The following is a 20,752-nucleotide window of genomic DNA, read 5'->3' on the forward strand; positions in this document are numbered from 1 at the left end:
GGAGACCCACTGATCCTCAAAGGATCGAGTTCATTAGAGCAACCACCAGGTATGTGGTAGTCTACCCACCAGCTGTTGCTAGGTGGCAAGCCTCCCGACGAACAAACAGTAGTTTGCAGGAATCTATGACCTGCAAACTTCCTTTGTTCTAGGGAATAGGATTGCCACCTAGCAACAGCTCCCACCCAACCCACCCTAGACCTTGCTAGGTCCGTTGGTTAATCTAACTCAATTCTATAATCCTGTAATTCTCTTCTGCCCTTCCAGGCGCACCAAAAGGCCAGAAGAAGCCGCAGGCACAACCAGCTAAGGAGAACAAGTAGATCCGTCTGGCTCATCCGCCCACAGTTTCAAGTCGACCACTTGGTCCTTCTTATTGGACTCTACCTTCTATAGACCGTATTGCTGGTCCTAGTTAGTCCTTACTAGTTCTTGTTTCACTTACGTGATTATGTTCAGTAAAATCCTTCGTTGCACCTAATTCTCTTTGTCATTATTCCCTAATAGTTTGACTAAGGTGTTCCATCCAGATTGTTCTAATTGGGATTGCCATCAGCGACCTTCCGAAAAAACTAAAGCTAGGGGGCGGGATCCCGGGCTCAGGAGAGCGCGCGCATGCACGTGACCAGCGCGCGCGCGCCCGGCGCGTGCACGCGCCCGGCACCCGGACCCGCTCCCTAGAGCAGGGGAAAGGTAAGTGAAAAATTATTTTCACTTTACCTTTCTGCGCATTCGGGAGGCTTGCCACCCTAACCACCAGCTGTTGCTAGGTGGCAATCCTATTCCCTAGAACAAAGGAAGTTTGCAGGTCATAGATTCCTGCAAACTACTGTAGGTTTACTGTGTGAAATCCCTGGACAAATATACAGTCAACTAGGATAGCACAGTCAACCAGTCAGACATTTGCTACCTGTACACCCTGGAATACATGATTTCATGCAAACCAATATACTGATGTGTTCAATCATTCAATCTAGTGGACCATCATAATATACAATAAGGTGTTATCGATACATGCCATCATGACCAGCCTCTCTCTCTATGACTGATTTGAAATTGCATATATTGTTCAAACCCCCATCGTAATGACAAGCTGCATATATGAGTGATAGAGATCAGTTTTTGGTATCACACTCATTACATTGCTAATTACTGTATAGCAGAAATTCATCAGATTATGATACGATCTGGGAACCAATACATAGGAAAAAGCCAACACAATAGGGGTATAATTATTATAATAACCCCTTTCACTTCACTTGACGGAGCCCAACTGAATAATCCCAACTATCGCTTTACAACTGTGGGATAAAACACATTCCACTACATACTACTGGGTAGTGGAGTATTCTGTATCCTGATATATCAAAGAAATCATTGCAGATGAAAACTGCAACATAATAAACATAGTAACAACTTTTTGAAAAGAACCCCACGATACAGTAACAATTTTCAGTAAAGCCTCGCAAAAGTGAAGTGATACATAAAACACAGATTCACAATCCTTCTGCGGTGCAGTCACACAGTTTACCAGTCATTAGACGTCACTAAGACAAAGAAACACACGTTAAAGACGTACAGCTCTATTTTAATTTTTGTTCACTTTAATGCACTTTTTTCACTTATATTTTTAATATTTCGCAGTTCTTAATAAAACAACTTTAAAAGTTGTTTTAATTCATTTTCTTGGGACACTTTATCAAAATATACAACATGAACGCTGAATAAGCCTTAATTTGTCAGCTCAAGAGTGTCTCTTGTAGGAAATCCTTTTCTTCTTTTTGTCTGTACAATTATACCGATTCCTGGGTTGCACCTCCATATATATATCAATACCTGAATCAATGGTAATACAATTAATAGGGTTATCTGACAATAACATAGAAGACTGTGCAGATTAATCTTCTTGTTGTCGGGTAAATGACTGTCGGGACCGCGTTTGGCACCCTAGGTGTATGAGGCAAGGGCAACCTGTGGGTCGCCAGACATTGTAAAACTAGACATGCCAGCCAGTGGCGTAACTCCCGGAGGCAATGGAGGCTTTTGCCGCCGGGCGTTATCCACCAGGGGGGGCACAGAGAGCAGGCCCCCACCCCCACTCTAAAAGGGTCTCCTGCGGCTGCCACTTGCCGCGGATCAGATCTCTATTACGAATCCGATCCGCGCAGCTGCCCTCCCTTCTGCTGTGAGCTGACAGCTAAACTTACATTAGGACGGTGCCTGCCCTGTGCGGCACAGATAGTCTGGAGTGGACACACTGCTGAGCGACGGCTCAGCATCCAATGATATTTAAAACTACAGCCTGCAGCACCCTGATTGGCTGGTGCGCAGGCTGCCCAGAGGAAGGAAGCCGTGGCGTCACTAGGGAGTGTGGACCATCCCACACTGCTGCTTCTTCGGTTAGGATGGAACAGAGCACCGCATGGTTGGAAGTGGGGCTGGAGCAATGCCTCAGCCCGCCCATCCTTCTATGCTGCTGCCGAAGCAAGCAGCATTGCCGGGCACTCATTTTAACAGTTATTATGGAACATCAGCGGTGCGCTGCTGCACTGGCTGTCCACGACTCCCTGTACCTTACTGTCCCCGGCTCCCTGCACCTCACTGTCCCCCGCTGCCTGCACCTCACTGTCCCCGGCTCCCTGCACCTCACTAACCCCCGCTGCCTACACCTCAGTGACCCCTGCTGCCTGCACCTCACTGTCTCCGGCTCCCTGCACCGCACTGACTCCCGCTGCCTGCACCTCACTACCCCCCGCTGCCTGCACCTCACTGTCCCCCACTGCCTGCACCTCACTGTCCCCGGCCCCCTGCACCTCAATGTCTCCAGCACCCTGCACCGCACTGACCCCCGCTGCCTGCACCTCACTGTCCCCCGCTGCCTGCACCTCACTGTCCCCCGCTGCCTGCACCTCACTGTCCCCCGCTGCCTGCACCTCACTGTCCCCGGCTCCCTGCACCTCACTGACCCCCGCTGCCTGCACCTCACTGTCCCCGGCTCCCTGCACCTCACTATCCCCGGCACCCTGCACCTCACTGACCCCCGCTGCCTGCATTCCTCTGTCCTTGGATCCGGATCCGCATTTCCCTGGCTCCAGTTTCAGCTTCCTGCACCCCGCTTCCTTGAAGAACCTTCTATACCAAAGGTAAATAGGAAGCAGGGAGGCAAATATTATATAAGGGCTGGCTGGCGGGGGGGGGGGGGATACGTAGTAGCGTCATCAGGCTGGTGCGGCCAGCGGGTGTCACTATATATGTGTGTGTTTTTTTTTTTCAGATGTGGCACCACTGGGGGGGGGGGGGGGGGAGGGGGGCGCACCACTATCAATACCGCCTCCGGGCATCTTGCATGAACTTTTACGCCACTGATGCCAGCATGTATTGCCAAAGTTTTAGCATTTCCTAATAGCAAAACTGTGGCAAGGCATGCTGGGACTTGTAGTTTCACAACAGCTAGAGCGACGGTATCCCATGCAACGGGATAGATGGGATAATGGAGTGTAACAAGTCACCGCTCAACGTACAACACACTGCGGCATAAGAATAAATGCACAAATAGGTAGCGCAGTGACTGTGTGATGACGAGTGGTGACAGCACAGACCTCCCTAGTAATACTACTACCACCACTAGGCGAGCGCTGCTGTGTTTATCTGTCATCATTCGCTCAGTTTCAAGGACACATTTTTGTCCCTTGCAGCAGCCCTTACAGGACAAGTGTGGAAGAGACCATTTTTCAACTAAAGGGGACAGAAATTCGGAATAATACCATGTGGCAGAATTTCAGAATTATTTAAAACAGTGTTCGCTTCGCGGTGTGCAGTAACAGCAATATGTATGTTATAGGACAGCTGCCGCCACGCGGGAGGGAGCACACACGCTCCCTATAGCGACTGCAACACGGTCTGCTCCGAGCGGAAGCGGCGTTCTGTTCACGTCAAATATATGAGAGCCAATCAGCGGCCGCAGGGAGGCAAATTCAAATCTATGGTTTCAGCGGCAGCGGCGACAGGCGTAGTTCAGCGGTGGCAGCAGCTTACTCGGATTGCGGCAGCGGGGAAGGCCGGGGAGAACCATGTCTGAGGGGGACGCAGTGAAAGTGTGCCTCCGCATACGGCCCATCATACAGAGGTAGCTGGTCACCGGGGAAAGCGGTAGCACAGACTAGTGTTTTGTCCTTCCCTTGTATTGTGCATTAGGCAGTGATCATGGTGTCGTGATGATGGTGTGTGGCAGTGCCATACAGGAGGTATTAGATCACACTTAAAAGCTACCTTTCTAGGGGACTATGTAAAAATCAGACCATTATGGTTTTTGCATAGGGTTGCCTACCTGACCCCCCTCCTTCAGGGAAAGAACACTCTGTTCCTTGACTTCCCTGGTAATGCATGATTGCCATCACCTGTGGGGAGCTAGTTAACTGCACTACAGGTAATGACAATCATACATTACCAGGGAAGTCCAGGAACAGTGTTCTTTCCCTGAAGGAGAGGGTCAGGTAGGTAACCCTGTTTTTGCAACATGCCCGCACTATACAGGGTACATATATATGCTGTGAGCATTTTGGGTGCCCACACTGCTGGTTTGACTGATCACCCAATACTTTGCATGGGTTTAGCTGCTTTACATGACATACTTTAGAACAGGCATGTCCAACGTTGGCCCTCCAGATGTTGTGAAACTACACATCCCAGCATGCTTTGCCACAGTTTCTCTATTAGAGAATGCTAAAACTATTGCAAAGCATGCTGGGATGTGTAGTTTCACAACATCTGGAGGGCCAACGTTGGACATGCCTGCTTTAGAAGATCCAGAGGTGATGCTTATTTAAATTGTCCTAAAGAGATCTCTAAAACCTAGAGGTACCTGAAGACCAAAACCCTGGCTTATAGTATAGTGACAGTCCATAAGTGTAAGGACAAATTGAACTTTGTTATGCTAATAGTTCTAAAATTTGTGTTGTATGTATATAGGCTTGTCATAATGGGATACTGGCATTTTGGAGATACGTAGCTGCATCCCAATGGTCAGTGTTCTGACACCTTTTAGGAAAGCATACTTATGATCACTATTGTCAGAAAGGTTGTAATTTCAGATTCTGCATACTTACTACTGGTATTTTAACCATATTTAGTCATCATATACCCTAAAGCAGGCATTTCCAACCACGGTCCTCAAGGCACACCAACAGTGCAGGTTTTAGTGATATCCAGGCTTCAGCACAGATGGATTAAGTCACCTGTGCTCAAGCCTGGATATCTACAAAACCTGCACTGTTGGTGTGCCTTGAGGACCGTGGTTGGAAATGCCTGCCCTAAACGATACCTACATTTACATTGGTAATGTAGCTGATTTTAAACCAGGTTTAAATTTAGCCAGCTGCAGAACCTGTTTAATTGGAATTAATATGGATGACTAGCGGTGGGGATACCGGAGGTCTGTATACGGAAACACCGGCTTCCCGATGCAGATAATCCTAACAGTACATAGATAATTATACTCTCCTTCCCCCTGCTATCCTTTTTAACCCTCCCCAAAAGCAGCCTAGGCTGGGAGGGGTGTCAGGCTTTAAAGCTATCCACCTTGCATGTATACAATTGGGATTCTGCCGTCGGAAAACAGTGCACCAGGTTTCAATCCTGGTAACAGTTGCAAGAGAAATTAATGATCTAAGCAGCTAAATTAGGAAGGACAAACTCTAATCTAGGATCTCAACTATTTTAGGAAAAGGAAAGCGGGGAGGAAGCTCTGTAATGACCGAGTAACAGGGTCCATAATACTTGGTGTGACACACTACCCAGATGTATGATTGGGCTCATTTTCAACACCTCAGTCGAATAGCCTAAATGGAATATGCTGGTGCTATTTAAATAAATGTTTATGAATCTGAGGATAGGGGTTACGTTGTCTAGAGGAGGATAATCTGATTGCCTTTTACCTGGTTTAACTTCTAATTGACAGAGAGCAAGGAGAACAAGGGGAGCACGTTCCTCTGCAATGGAAGGTAGAAAATTCAACAGTATCCCAGGTTGATGGACCAAAGTCCTTTAATTTTGGTAAGTGTTATCTATAATCCAATTAGTGAGCGTGTGTTCTCATGTTGCTTATGTTCTCAGCAAAATGGATACTTTGTCTCCTACAATATAAGCATGTCTTGATAGTGTACACATCAATACTTCCTAGTCTTGATTAAACAAAATGAAATGTGAATGTACGTTTATATGGACTACTTTACCTAAATTAAATGGCTTACATAGTAACTTGCAGGTGTCAAGATCTTTCCTATACACTATCTACAGATAACGCCTCAAAGTTTCCTTCATTGCTTTCTTTAATGTGTACAGGGAAATGACTGTACTGCACCCTGACCATATTGCAGCTTAGGAACACTGTTTTTCTGCCTAGATCATGCAGAATTCAAAAACTATTGTAATCTCAGCTACGTCCTGGTTCAATCCAGCATTATTTTATGTCTCATTGTTGGTGATCAATATGAAATGTCACAATGTAGCCATTGCCGGCAGAGTCTGGGGAACTCATGTTATAGCAATCTGTTCGGACCATAGTTACTTATCTGCTCTCAAGCCGCATCCTATTCCGTTTGCACTAGTTTAATGCATCTGTATAGGTTGCCTTTTTATTAAAATGACATTTAATTTGGAAGTTTTATTGTGAACGTACTGTATTATCTTGCTCATTTTCAGCAAAGATCCAAAAACTTGATGCATTTATTTCGTACAACATGAGACGTGATGGCCATTCTATGTGCTTCCATGACTTTTCACACTAATTGCTAAATCTAGAGACACTTCTGGTGCTCTGATTACTGGCAGATCGGATATCTTAATCTTTCTGTGGTAACTTTTCCTAGACCGGGTCTTTGATTCGCACGAGACCACAGCTCAAGTGTACCAGGAAGTAGCCGTTCCGATTATTCGCTCTGCTCTACAGGGCTACAATGGTAAGTTATCATTATCACTGCAACATTGTTTTGGCCAAAATAAAATATACACGTATGTATGTTAAAACAAGTCTTTTGGTGCATATCATTTTTTATTTCCACCACAGGCACAATCTTTGCGTATGGGCAAACATCATCTGGGAAAACCTACACTATGATGGGTACGTCCGATAACCTAGGAATAATACCTCGGGCAGTTCAAGAAGTATTTCAAATTATCCAAAAGGTAAAAGTATATGCAGTGACTTTAATTTTTCATTAACACTTTGACAATAGAGTAAAGAGCATATACCTTAAAGTGAACAATTACTGGCTTGTTTGTAATATGTACTTTCTTTCTTTGTAGGCACCAAATAGAGAGTTCTTGTTGAGAGTGTCGTACATGGAAATTTACAATGAAACTGTGACAGACCTCCTATGTGCTGATGGAAAAAGGAAGCCATTGGAAATAAGAGAAGATATGGGTGTACGTTAAATTTTGTGGTGGTTTCATTTAATTTATTGGCTTTCATTTACCGTTTAATTAGCTGCACAACACCCTGCCTACTACACCTGGTGGCCTGCACAATGCAACGTCATTTCTTGAGACTGAGTTTTATGGCAGTACTTGGTTAACTCTCCAGTCACAGATATACACCTAAATCTAAGCATTAAACTCTGGGTAATACAGGATTTGTAGGGCATACTGATTCGGCCACTGTGACCTATCACATGGCTTGTCTCTTCAGTGCTGCCAGGCTTAGTGGTGAGAGACCAGTTCCCAGCAAACCCAAGCTCTGTAACACTTCCTGTTTGTATTATGACACCTGGTGCTGCTGACCTAATCATCCTTATTATCTCTGTAAAGAGGATGGTGTGATTTTCTGCCCCGTAGAATACTTAAGGCCCCCATACTAGGGATGGACATCGGAAGCCAACCATCAAATGATGGCAGTGCTTCCACCATTGAAACTTTCGATGCGATGGTAACTAACCATCGAATCAAAAGTATTCGATGGTGAAAACTAGTTATATGACTAGTGCATGCGCAAAAGCCTGTATTGCCATTTGTAAGGTAGTAATTGAGTTTGGTGGCAGGGCCCAGGCTCTGAGCAACATATTACTTTATCATTGGACATTGTGTGTATAATATACATATATAATATTCACACAATGCCCAATGATGAAGTAGTATAATAATTTTGTACACATTATTAACACTTTAACAGCAAGTAATCAAAATGTAATAAAATTAGATAAATTGTAAACGAACTCGTTTTAGGTTTCACTATTTTTCCAGATAGGAAAATGTCTATTTAATAAGGCAAGTGTAACTACACACACACACAAATAAGGGAGATGACGGTATAGTGGTCATCACATCATTTATATGGTGAGATAAATATTGCAATGAGCAGGGCTGGCTCTACCATTAGGCAGCTGCCTAGGGTGCCAGGATCTGTGGGGGCACCACTATAATGCTACACACTAGGCGATTCTAGCTTCCATCGTCAGCTATATGGTCGCTCAGTGACCATATTGCCGGTGATACCTAGCGACCTTCGCCGTGTGTGCGCTCCCACCGCAGCCCAGCGACGGTCGCTGGTCGCAGGAACTTGCTAGAATCACTGGTCCCCAGTAAAATACTGATAACCAGCAATTCGGTCACTGAGCGACCAATCGCTAGCGACAAGGTCACGTAATATAAAAAATAGTTCACTATATATAAAAACAGTTAAGGTGCCCCTACACTGAGGCGATTTGGTCCGATTGTGGCCAATTGCGACCAATCGACCCCTTAAATCGGACCAAATCGCCTCTCCCTGACATGCTGTTGGGTCCCGTGCGCATCGGACCCGACCAGGTGCTCAGACCGGCAGGCAGCCACCCGTTCCTCCTGGCGGTGAGGCGGGTGGGATGCAGGGATGCATGCAATCTATCACAACGGATCGCATGCGTTCCTGCCGCCGGGAAGGTCCCTGCAGCCTGCAGGCTGTCCTGTGTCCGTACACTGCTGCGAGACGTCACAGCAGTGTATGGGCACCTTTATCTTGGTTCATTCCACTGGTACCCCAGGACTGTGTATATTGTTCCTCACTATCTCACTATATTCACAGAAACTGACAATCTCTGACCAACACTTCACTGATGATCATATAGTGGTTGCTGCCTGGTAATACTAATGCAGTATATTAATGAGTGTTGTATGACTGACATTCACAAATATCTGTAGCTAGTTGTATTGTGTACCTATTATTATTATTGTAGCTTGCCTGAGCTGGTATAACATTCAGTGACGTCACTGTCTCCTCCTCTCTGATCCTCCAGAGCTCAGTGTGTCTGTAGCTAGTTGTATTGTGTACCTATTATTATTATTGTAGCTTGCCTGAGCTGGTATAACATTCAGTGACTTCTCCTCCTCTCTGAATCCTCCAGAGCTCAGTGTGTCTGTGAAATTTGCTGCTGTTTGAGTGACTGGTGCTGCAGGGTGAGGTTTGTGCTCTGATTGGCTCTCTGAGTCAGGGAGAGCCAATCAGAACTAGCAGTGGGCCCTGTTGCCTAGCAGCTACAGCAACCATAGAGAGGGAGAGGGAGAGAAGCAGAGAGAAAGTCAGACAGCCTCCAACGAACCTAGGAAGTTTCCCTGACACAGACACAGCAGCCAGGGGAGGCATAGCTTTTGGGAATTACAAAAAATAAGCCACCATCGGTACACCATCGAATGATTAGCATTCGATGGTGACAAACATCGGAAGGTCACCATTAAATGGTAAAAACACTAACATCGAAAGAAAAACATCGATGGTTCCGAAACATCGACCATCGATGTCCATCCCTACCCCATACATTAGGCCGACTTGTCCTCAGGACAAGTCGGACCCAATTCTCCTGTGAGCCGCCCGGGAGCTCCCCGGGAGGCTCACATACAATTTGGCACTTGATGAGCCAAAGTTGACATGTGATAAATCGCTTGCGATTTATCACATGTCGGGGAGCAGGGGGCGGGCAGTGATGTGCAGGGGGCGGTGGTGATCCTCATCAGGGGGAGCAGTGGGGCGGGCAGCGGGTCCCTGAGCGCTTGGCTGGCGGCGCCGGCGAGTGCTGACCTGGCCGGGGCAGTGTGATGATCAGTCTCTCTCTCATTCAGCATTCGGGGACCCACTGCTCCCCCGGTTGTCTGCATGCATATGCCTGTCAGGTGGGCAGGCATATGCATACAGGGAGGTCGGACGTGATCGTACATGCTGACCGTCCGACCTCCCTGATCCGGTCCGATGCGCACGGGACCACGCATCGGATCAGATATCACACACTCGCGATTTTGCGCCAATTTCAACTGGTTATCGGCCCAAAGTTATGAAATCGTCCCAAAATCGCATAGTGTATGGGGGCCTTTACATTTAAATCTAATAAAACCACTAGTACAGCATACCACATTAGTGAGTGCAGACTTTAAACACCATTGAAAAGGAATACGCCCTTATTCAACCAAGGCATTAAACTGATGCAATATCTCGTTTTGTAGCGGAATGTATACGTTGCCAGCTTGACAGAAGAACTTGTAACCACTCCTGAGCATGTCCTAAAATGGATCAAAAAGGGTGAAAGTAAGAACCTGCCTTTATACCTTTTTGTGTAAATGTATAATTTTCAAATACTACTTTGCTACTTACTCCATAAATATATTTATATAAAGTTTTTGTAATGTGCACCTAATGGGTGTTTAATTGACCCTTTAAGTGCCAAGTGAATTTGACAAAATTGGTGTAAAAATTGCCAAGCCAACATTTTTACTTCTCATAATGGGCTGTAATGTTTAGCTTATATAGGAAATATTTTCACAAACACTTTTAGTTGAAGTTCTATAACAAATGTGAGTGACACTGGCATTTTTAACGGATATTTTGTGGGTCTTACGGATGTTGGTGCTCAAAGGATTAAACCAGTCTGCCAACACAGTGCCTTTTTGTGGTTAGTAAACTTGACCATACAGCTTGCTTCACTGGCTTCTCATTGATCATATGTCCCTTCTGGTTACATTGAGTGCAGTTTAAATTATGCCTTTTACAGTGTTTGTGGGTTCCTTGTTTCACCCAGATGTTATGGCCTGGTTCCTATTGTCTGGCACACACCCTAAATAAGGAATTAGTGTAACTTCATCATGGGCAGATTGCTACATTGATTAATTGGTGCTAGCAACTCTAATTATCTTGTGTATATTTAGGTATCTGTGTTGTATTTTAATTTGTTTTTAAATATTAACTTGGACCATTCATATTATGTGGCAGAGAACAGACACTACGGTGAGACTAAAATGAATGACCACAGCAGCCGTTCGCACACCATTTTTAGAATGGTAAGTTGTCTCTTGTTTGTATGGTTTTTCTTTTTGACCCCCTTCTGTGGATATGCATTTATACTGCATTTTCTTTATACTTGCTACTGTATTTATATGTAAGATTCCTAGTTCCAGCACTTCTACAAATGAATGCTTGGAGATTTTGGTATGTACAGCAAAAAAAAAGTGAACATAGTGTAATAAGTGAAACAATTATCCTACATGTGGTACACCATTTTTGTTAAGATAAATCTGCACGTTGGTGGTCATAGCTTACAATGCAGTCTCCTGTCTTCCAATTGTTATAGTAAAAGTACTCTCTGGGTATCTGGAATAAAAGGAGAGAAAAACATTGTGCTCTATTCTAAAGGATGGTCTGACCACAAGGTTTTTTGTGTTTAGTCTTAAGTTTTAAAAATAGAGGGTGTTCAATGCTCCGACGGCGAGCTGTGCCTATAGCTCACCGTCAGAGTATTCAACTGCCTCTTCAGTGCCCCTTCACTTGCCATTCCCACCTCGCTGGTTCTTTTCAACGAGGTGGAAACAAAGTGTGGCAATTTGTAGCGAACCTCGCCATTTAAGAGGATTGGCGTGTATTTCTCCCTAACATTGAAACGGCGAGGGGTTTGATGGCGAGGATAGCTTTTCCTCACTGTAGAAAAACCCCCTCACCGTGGCATTGAATACTGCCCATAACCTCCATTGTAGAAGAAGTCTGCATACTAGGAATACTATACAACACTCTAATTAGTAAATAAGATCTGTCGGTAGTTGTTTCTTTATCAACCATAAGGGAATCTGGGGTTCACTTTTTTACACAGGCGTCCAGTGCACATAAAAATAGGGTGTGATGGCTCCCCCCTCCCACAGCTAAGTTTAGAAAAATGTGCCTTCAAGAGAGGATGCACCCTCTGGAGCTCCAGATATTTTTTTTCTTCAATTTCTTTAAAAATTGTTATATATTTATTTGGGGGCATACAGCATGTCTGCAATGTGGGAGCTTAGAGGAGGGGGGGGGGGGGGGGGGGGGACAGATTCCTCCATCTTTAGGTGATGCGCATGCTTCACACCCCTACATGCCTGAAGGTTGTCTGATATCGGGGACCACACAATGGGAAGTGGAAGTCCACTTTCCTCCACTCTGCTGCCCCGCCTGTTACGAGTTCCTTTCAAACTACTGATCTGCAGTCCTTCATGGTAAACCCAGGGGTGCCTCTAATGCCATTAGGGGCTCCAGGGGCCTCAGCTGGCTCACAGGAACAGAGCTCTAGTGCCATTCTTCCAAGGTCTCAGCCTGACGCAATGCCCCCTTCCCTGGAAGGCTTGGAGTTGGGGCTGTGGTTCTTCAGCCATGTCTTGGATCATTTTTGCAAGGATACCTAGGTAAAGGAATGTAATATCAAAGGGGTACAAGCTTTAGTTCTGCACTTGTCCCCAACACAGATTTTTCAAATTGAGTTTGTCGGTCGTGGGACACCCAAGATACGCTGTTAGTAGTGTTACAGAAGTTTGTTCTAACCAGATTAATTGCCCAGGTCCCCTTGCAGCAGAGTTGCTACCTGAGTTTATAGTCCCGGACTATTCAATGGGACCCATCTTAAACCTGAAATATCTCGATCCTTATGTGAAGGTGTCCAATTTCCGTATGGAATCCTTGAGAGCAGTGATTTCAGGTTTGGAGAGGGGGAATTTCTTGTATCGCTGGATATAGAGGAAGCGTATCTCAATACTCCAATTTGGCTGCCTCATCACATATACCTCCGGCTTGCTCTCTTTGAAGGGCAGAGTCTGAAACTGTTAATGCTCGTATGACTGTCCACAGCACCGGTGGTATTCACAATGATGTTGCTGCTGAGTAGTACACAGGGCATCAATATTATCCCATACCTAGACGATCTCTTGGAAAAAAAAGCGAGGTCCAGGGAACTGCTATCCTTCAGCATAGATCGGACTACTCGGCTATTGTCCTGCCACGGATGGATTCTGAATTATTGGAAGTCCCATCTGGTACCTACCCAGAGGCTCCTGGTTCTGGGAATGGTCTTGGACACAGTGACCCAAAGGGTTTTTCTGCCACTGGACAAAGGCATTTAAGTACAAATTTGTTCTCAAAATGGGCAAAACCATGTGCACTGCAGGTGGGGCAGATGTAACGTGCAGAGTAAAATTTGGGTGGGGTGTGTTGAAATCTAAATTGCAGTGTAAAACTAATGCAGACAGTATTTTTCCTGCACAGAAACAAAATAACTTGCCCAAATCTAACGCTCTACACATGCAAGGTCAGTAAGGAGAAGGGCAGGTGATTCTTATCGTTCCAGACTGGCCCAGAAGGGCATGGTACACCGATCTTCTGGCTATGTCATTGTACGACCCTTGGCCTCAGCCATTTAAGAGCGACCTTCTACAGCAGGGGCCCTTTTGTTTATCCAAACTTACAACTGCTTCATTTGTTAGCTTGGAGGTTGAGCAGACTATCTTAAGGTGCCCATAGACACTATGTTCTGTACTTTAGCTCCATGTGACCAGTCCGTGATTTTTGACTTTCTGCAATCCTCCTGGTTTGAGCCGTTGTACTTTGTGGTGGACAAGTTCCTTACTTGGAAGACTGATGCTTTGGGCTCAGCTAGGAGGGTCTCCGAATTAGGGGGCCTTGTCATGCAAGATGCCTTATTTGGTCTTTTAAGAGTTGTTGAAACGTGGTTATTCCACATATTGCTAATGCAAGGCTGCAAGAAGGACATTTACTAAGACCCATTTTAAAAACCTAATTATTTATTACAATGTAATACAATAACACATGACAAGGCATCTTCACATCCTGGCTCCCTCATTTCTTCTCGACACCCTACGACCACTAACTTGGGTGCGGTTGTGGCTACTTTTATAAATACGTCACAGAGTGGAGCTCAAGACTCGTCCGCTGTTTTCTGCCTAAGGTGGTTTCCTAATTTTTCCTGAACCAACCCATTGTAGTTCCAGTGGGTTACCAGTCTTCTGAACTGATTTTTTGTATGTTGTATGGGCCTTGAAGATTTATCTTAAGCGGGTAGCAGGTGTCGGTAAGACAGATTTCCTTTTCGTGCTGTATGATGCTCATAAGGAGGGTTGTCCTGCCTGAAGCAGTCTATTGCTTAATGGCTTTGCCTAACTATTCAGCAAGCTCATACATCTGGTGCTTTTCCGGTTCTGCAGTCTATTCAAACCCCCTGTGGGTCCCTCCTGGGTGGCTGCCTGTTGAGTTTCAGCAATGCCGCTCTGCCGACATGCTCCTTCTGGGAAGAACACGTTTGTTAATTTTTATCGTTTGATATCCTGGCTAATGAGGTTACCCAGTTTGGGCAGGTGGTGCTGCAGATGTCTCATCGCATTCCTGCCCGTTATGGAAGCTTTGGGATATCCCTATCGTACTGAACCCTAGTATCCCTATGATAGAGAAAATATGATTTTAAATACCTACCAGTAAATACTTTTTCTCAGAGTCCATAAGAGATACAGGGCGCCCACCTTGGTGGTTTTCCATTCTGCAGGTAGTATTGGCTTACCTTGCTATGGCACGTGTGTGTGTGTGTGTGTGTGTGTGTGTGTGTGTGTGTGTGTGGTGTATATGTAATTATTATTTTTTTAAATGTTATGAATGGTGTGTTGGTTGTTTTGTTTCATCACTTGCGTTTTAAGTTTCCTCCGCAAGTATGTCTACCTCCTTCTGGCACAGTTTTACCTATACTGGGCTGTGGGAGGGGGGAGGAGCCAGCATACCCTGGTTGTTTTTTTTGTTTTGTTTTTTTATGGAGTTCTTTGAACCCCAGTATCCCTTTTATGGACTCCTAGAAGAAAAGTATTTACAGGTAAATATTTAAAATCCTACTTTATTGAATGGTATTAAAGTTTATTCATCAGTGGAAAATGGTCTGTGGGCCTTGCACAGATGGCCAAAGTGATAGAGGGGTTTTTCACACACACATCAGTAGGTGAAGTTTTTTTGCTTCCAGCAGCCAATAAAAGGTAAAGCTGTAAGATCTGTATCATAAGTGCTGCTAGAGCACATCTCCACCTTGATACCCATATTACTAAAGTACAGCTATACTCTAGTGTCGCCCATGGCATCAGGAAAGGGTTGATCAGGTAAGAACTAATTATGGTACTCTTTACCTAGCACGGCGCCCGCGATTACAATCGCGGGCGTCGGGGGTAAAAAATCGCGGGCATCGCGGGTAAATCAAAAACGGGTGCGACGCGATGCCCGCGATTTTCCCATAGGGATCAATGTTAAAAGACAGATTGGTCGCGATTTTAGCGTTAATTGGCTCAATGCCCGCGATTTTTACATAGGAAACAATGTTAAATGGGCCACAGAGCCCTAATAGTCCCCCTGAAGTGTGAAATGGCCCCCACAATTTTTAACGCCACCCCACGATCAACGTGAACCCGAAGCGTGGCGAGCGCAGCGAGCCCGCGAGGGGCGGCGGTACGCGTCCTCCGACCTTTTCATACCCCCACTATCCACGTCGGCGTGGAGTTGAGAATAGAATAGTGTGGCGAGCCACCGAGCCCGAAGCGTGGCGAGCCCCGCGAGGGGACGCGGATACCTTCAGTTATACGCGTCCCCTCACGGGCTTCACAGGTGTCCGTGGCGACGCGGACACCTGTGAAGCCCGCGAGGGGACGCGTTTACCTGTGAAGGTATCCGCGTCCCCTCGCGGGGCTCGCCACGCTTCGGGCTCGGTGGCTCGCTGCGCTCGCCACACTATTCTATTCTCAACTCCACGCCGACGTGGATAGTGGGGGTATGAAAAGGTCGGAGGACGCGTACCGCCGCCCCTCGCGGGCTCGCTGCGCTCGCCACGCTTCGGGTTCACGTTGATCGTGGGGTGGCGTTAAAAATTGTGGGGGCCATTTCACACTTCAGGGGGACTATTAGGGCTCTGTGGCCCATTTAACATTGATTCCTATGTAAAAATCGCGACCAATCTGACTTTTAACACTAAAATCGCGACCAATCTGATTTTTAACATTGGTCCCTATGGGAAATCGCGGGCATCGCATCGCACCCGTTTTTTAGTGCATGCGATGGTCGCGATGGGCGCCGTGCTAGGTAAAGAGTACCCTAATTATTATATCAGTGATTTTTTTTTTTTTTTCTCTAACCTTATGTTCTTTTCTTTCAAAAGATTGTAGAAAGTCGTGATCAAAACGAGCCTGGGAATTCAGAGAACTGTGATGGCGCAGTTATGGTATCTCACCTGGTGAGTAGTCTAGAACAGTGCTGTTCTCAAGACACCCTGTCATTTTTTTTTTTTTTTTTTTTTGAAGGAGAGGCCCCATTCTTGGGTGATGGTGGTTGTCCTTATGTGCACAGTCACTGGCAAGCCATTAGCGACAAACAAGTAGCGTTTGCTGGATTCTGATAACCAAATACTTTAAATAAAAAAAAGAAAAAAGGGCCGACTGTATGCCATTATGGAATGTTTATTAAATGCAGATATTAAAGTGACAAACTAATTTTCTTCATGTGAAATTGAAAAAAGAACTTTAGTGGCTATAATAAACCACTTAACTGATCAATTTTTACGAAAGTGTCTTGAGTTGTTGGGTTTCTTTTAAGTGATTGAATTGGGTTAAGAAAATTTACTTGGGCAAGCCCCATTCCTGGCCCTCCCTCCATGCAACAAGCGGCCCGGCAAGTGTGTAATTCTGACGCCATTCATTGCCGGGGTCTGCACATGCACAAATACACGCTTGCGTAGACCCCCAAACATCGGAACGTGGATAATTTGCCCCATTCTGAATGAATCTGAATTGGGTCTAGGTGTCCTATACTGCTGCCTACTACAGTGAAGCCAGATTTTCTACTATGCAGTCTGATATTATTCATTCACCCTAGCAATCTGGCGGAGAGAATATTTTACCCTTTGAGTGCCAACTGCTGTGTGAGATGCGCAAAATATCCACTAAAAAGACCAGCATTGCTCACATTTGTTATATAAATTCAAATAGAAATGTTGTATATTATATTTCCTATATCAAGTAAACATATATGGTTTTTTTTTTTTTTTTTTTTTAAAGTTTGCCTGGCAAATGTCACACCCTTATTTTATTTTTTTTGACACCTTCACTTAGAATTTAAAGCATTAATGCAATAGCCTATTGGAATTTTATACTAGCTGTGGTTTCCAGTGCCATTTATTGGTTGGCAACAATGTTCAGGTAAACAATCGCTGCTTTTGATATCCTGCACGTGCTATACAGCTACTCCAGACAAACTGATGCTAGCGATATATTAGTATAAGTGACTACATTAACATAGGTTCACAAGTGATGGTGTTTATGCATTGTAGTACAGTTGGTAAAGCATTGTTGCCAAGTTCTGGTCTTACCTTAAACAGCACCGATACGCTTATCTAGACACCGGTCTATTTTCTGGCTTTACATAGTGACACCAATTATACAGCATTTTTCGGAATATATTTGCAATTCCTATTGTTAAATTCCACACAAGCAGAAAAACTTCCCAGCAGCCATTCATTTTACTAGTGTTCACTCTAGGACTTTAGGGGCAGGGTGCTGACCAACAGGCAGGGCAGGTTTTTCCTGTCGTAATGACAATTACACATTATACCACACACCATAATTTCCATTACACATAATGGCACCCTGCAAAAGAAGCAAAGAGGGAACACTATTTACTATATGTCTGTAGGTGCATGGGTTATTTTTTTTTTTTTTTTTGGGTGGGTGGAAACCCACACAAACAAATGCCACACAGATGTCAGGACTTTTCTGGTAACATAACTTTTAGAGTACAGCAATAGATAATATTTACTAATGTACCATGGTATTTCTCATGCTGATTTTAAATCTATAGAAAATTAAACTATTTTCAAAGTTTTCTTAAATATTAAATGGCTGCAGTTTATCATGTGTAATTTTATTTTGTGGAGGAACCCATTAAAAAGAAATCCTAATGTAACGTCACCGTATATACTAAACTTTGATGCCCTCTGCTGCTGAAATGGTTCTCCTTGCCTGATGGCACAACATCCACTTTGGGTTACAATTTGTATTTCTATGAGCGGCTCGGGTGTGCTCTAGTTAAAAACATATCACAGCATTTTTCTTCGCTGCTGGATACACATATGAAGGTTTATCTGCCCAATATATCTGGGCAAATGTAACAAACGTAATTAGTATGTGTTGGGAGCGAATGGTTGCCATTTGCTTCCTAGATGTATGTATGTATATTTTTTTTTTTCTTTAGTTTCGTGGCAGCACGAGGACGCTGAAGCTATGAATATTGGCAGCTTGCCAAACTGCCTTAAGCTACGCTGTTAGCGTAGCACGTGCCGCTCTAGCTTAGGAATCTTGGCAGCTCGCCAGCTGCCTGTACGTTATCAGCGTTGTACGCTGACTCCTCCTTGGCAACCCAGTGCTGCTACTTCTAAGCTCCTGTGAAGCCTAGTGAGCGCCTCACACACCGCTTGTGTCCGCATGATCCCCTCTCCTGTGGAGAGGGGATCATGCGGGCGCCGGCGGAGCGTCTCAGATGCTTCAGCAATGAGCAGCGCGTGCCTCTCCTGTTCAAAGAGTGGGTGCAGACGCAATTGCGTGTCATGCACAATGAAGGAGGCATTTGCCAGTGCTCCATGTTACATACTGGCAAATGCCTCCATTTCATACCCCCACTATCCACGCCCTCCTAAAGCGTGGCGAGCGGACGTGTTACATGTCCTCCCGATCTTTTCATACACCCACCATCCACGTCTGCATGGAGTTGATTTTATATAGTGTGGTGAGCGCAGCGGAATACATGTGAAGTTATCCGCGTCCCCTCGTGGGTCTCGCTGCGCTCGCCACACTATATAAATCCACTCCACACCGACGTGGATGGTGGGGGTATGAATAGGTCGGGTGGATGGTGGGGGTGTTTCAGGAACACATTGAAACCTGCCATATTCTACATCTGAGCAATAGCTACTCAGAGGCAGGAGGGTATCATTGCATTGTTGCTGGAGCATTTGAGATGCTCCTACGTATCACAAAGATGGAGCACCTCTCCGCCGGCGCCCTCATGATCCACTCTCCACAGGAGAGAGGATATCATGCGGGCACAAGCGCTGTGTGAGAAGCGCTCACTTCACAGGAGGTTAGGAGTAGCAGCGCTGGGCTGCCTTGGAGTCCGCGTAGCACGCTGATAACCTACATGACAGAAGTAAGGCGGCACGCACTGTGCCCTGAAACTAAACACCTAAGCAGCTGGCAAGCTGCCAGAATTCAAACAGTCGCTACGTAGCTTAAGGTAGTTTGGCAAGCTACCAATATTCATAGCTTCAGCATCCTCGCACTGCCGCCATGAAACTAAACAAGATAGATATATATAAAATATCCCTATCTATCTAATTTTCACTCACCAGACAGATTGGATAGACAAATATGAAGTTGTGTACCCAACTTAAGGAGAACCGTTATCAGTTCTGTTAGCATGCATTGTGAGCCGTTAGGAGGTAACTACTGTGTATGCGTAGTATTTATTTTTCATGAATGTGTAAATGCTAGCTGGTAATGGCTGAATTGGGATGGGGGGGGGGAATACCTATAATGGTCCATGTTGTTGGACCATATCTCTAAAATTGGGCAGTCCTAATGCTTTACAATTGACTTATTGTCTGTTTTTAAATTTACTAAAACAATGAGTGCTTTCCCTTCAATACCTGTAGGCTTTTTATATTCTGATCGCAGTACAAATTTGCTCTCACAATGGGCAACAACATGTGCACAGCAGGTGGGGCAGATGTAACATGTATAGTTAGATTTGGGGGAGTTATTTTGTTTCTGTGCAGGGTAAATACTGGCTGCATTATTCTTACAATGCAATTTAGATTTTAGTTTTGACACACCCCACCCAAATCTAACTCTCTGCACAGGTTACATCTGCCCCACCTGCAGTGCACATGGTTTTGCCCATTTTGAGATCAAATTTGTACTGCGATCAAATCTGAATGAAGGCCAAAGTCCTTGTCTACATTGATCTTCAATTTCATATTTTAGTTATGGCTTCTGCGTCTAAGCATGAAACAATAATGGATGTCTCTTCAAATAATTACATTGAATACTAGAACCCCCAACAGTCTGACCGTTGTACAAACAAAGTGGTCACCCTGGCAAGTCATTGAATAATTCTGTGACGGTAACTCTTAACATAATCTGTTTTGCGATGTGTAGAATCTTGTGGATTTGGCAGGAAGTGAAAGAGCTAGCCAAACCGGAGCAGAAGGCGTCAGATTTAAGGAAGGCTGTAACATCAACCGCAGCTTATTTATCTTGGGTCAAGTGATCAAGAAACTCAGTGATGGCCAAGCAGGGTAAGCATTTGATAATTTGTTCATTCATGGTTTTCTTTGTTGAAGCAGGTTTATACTGTATATGTATTTAGAATGTGATGTGCACAGAAAATGAGTAACTCTGCTCTTGTTACGCATCCCTT

At 44.9% G+C, this 20,752-nt stretch overlaps 1 protein-coding gene across 3 annotated transcripts in view; it reads left to right on the top strand.

Annotated features, from left to right (window-relative positions):
- The first annotated feature begins 3,842 nt into the window (after nt 1-3,842).
- The window catches only part of CENPE (centromere protein E), a 74,516-nt gene continuing 57,606 nt past the window's right edge, over nt 3,843-20,752 (top strand). For all 3 annotated transcript variants that reach the window (XM_083178993.1, XM_083179002.1, XM_083179009.1), the window contains exons 1-9: nt 3,843-4,126; nt 5,957-6,051; nt 6,867-6,956; nt 7,064-7,182; nt 7,303-7,422; nt 10,462-10,543; nt 11,225-11,292; nt 16,443-16,517; nt 20,491-20,630. In XM_083178993.1, the coding sequence (XP_083035119.1) occupies nt 4,071-4,126; nt 5,957-6,051; nt 6,867-6,956; nt 7,064-7,182; nt 7,303-7,422; nt 10,462-10,543; nt 11,225-11,292; nt 16,443-16,517; nt 20,491-20,630 (845 nt within the window). In that variant the 5' untranslated portion in view covers nt 3,843-4,070. The remainder of the gene's footprint in view (nt 4,127-5,956; nt 6,052-6,866; nt 6,957-7,063; nt 7,183-7,302; nt 7,423-10,461; nt 10,544-11,224; nt 11,293-16,442; nt 16,518-20,490; nt 20,631-20,752) is intronic.

This window comes from Crinia signifera, chromosome 1, assembly GCF_055691185.1.
Source record: "Crinia signifera chromosome 1, ASM5569118v1, whole genome shotgun sequence".
Classification (NCBI taxonomy): domain Eukaryota; kingdom Metazoa; phylum Chordata; class Amphibia; order Anura; family Myobatrachidae; genus Crinia; species Crinia signifera.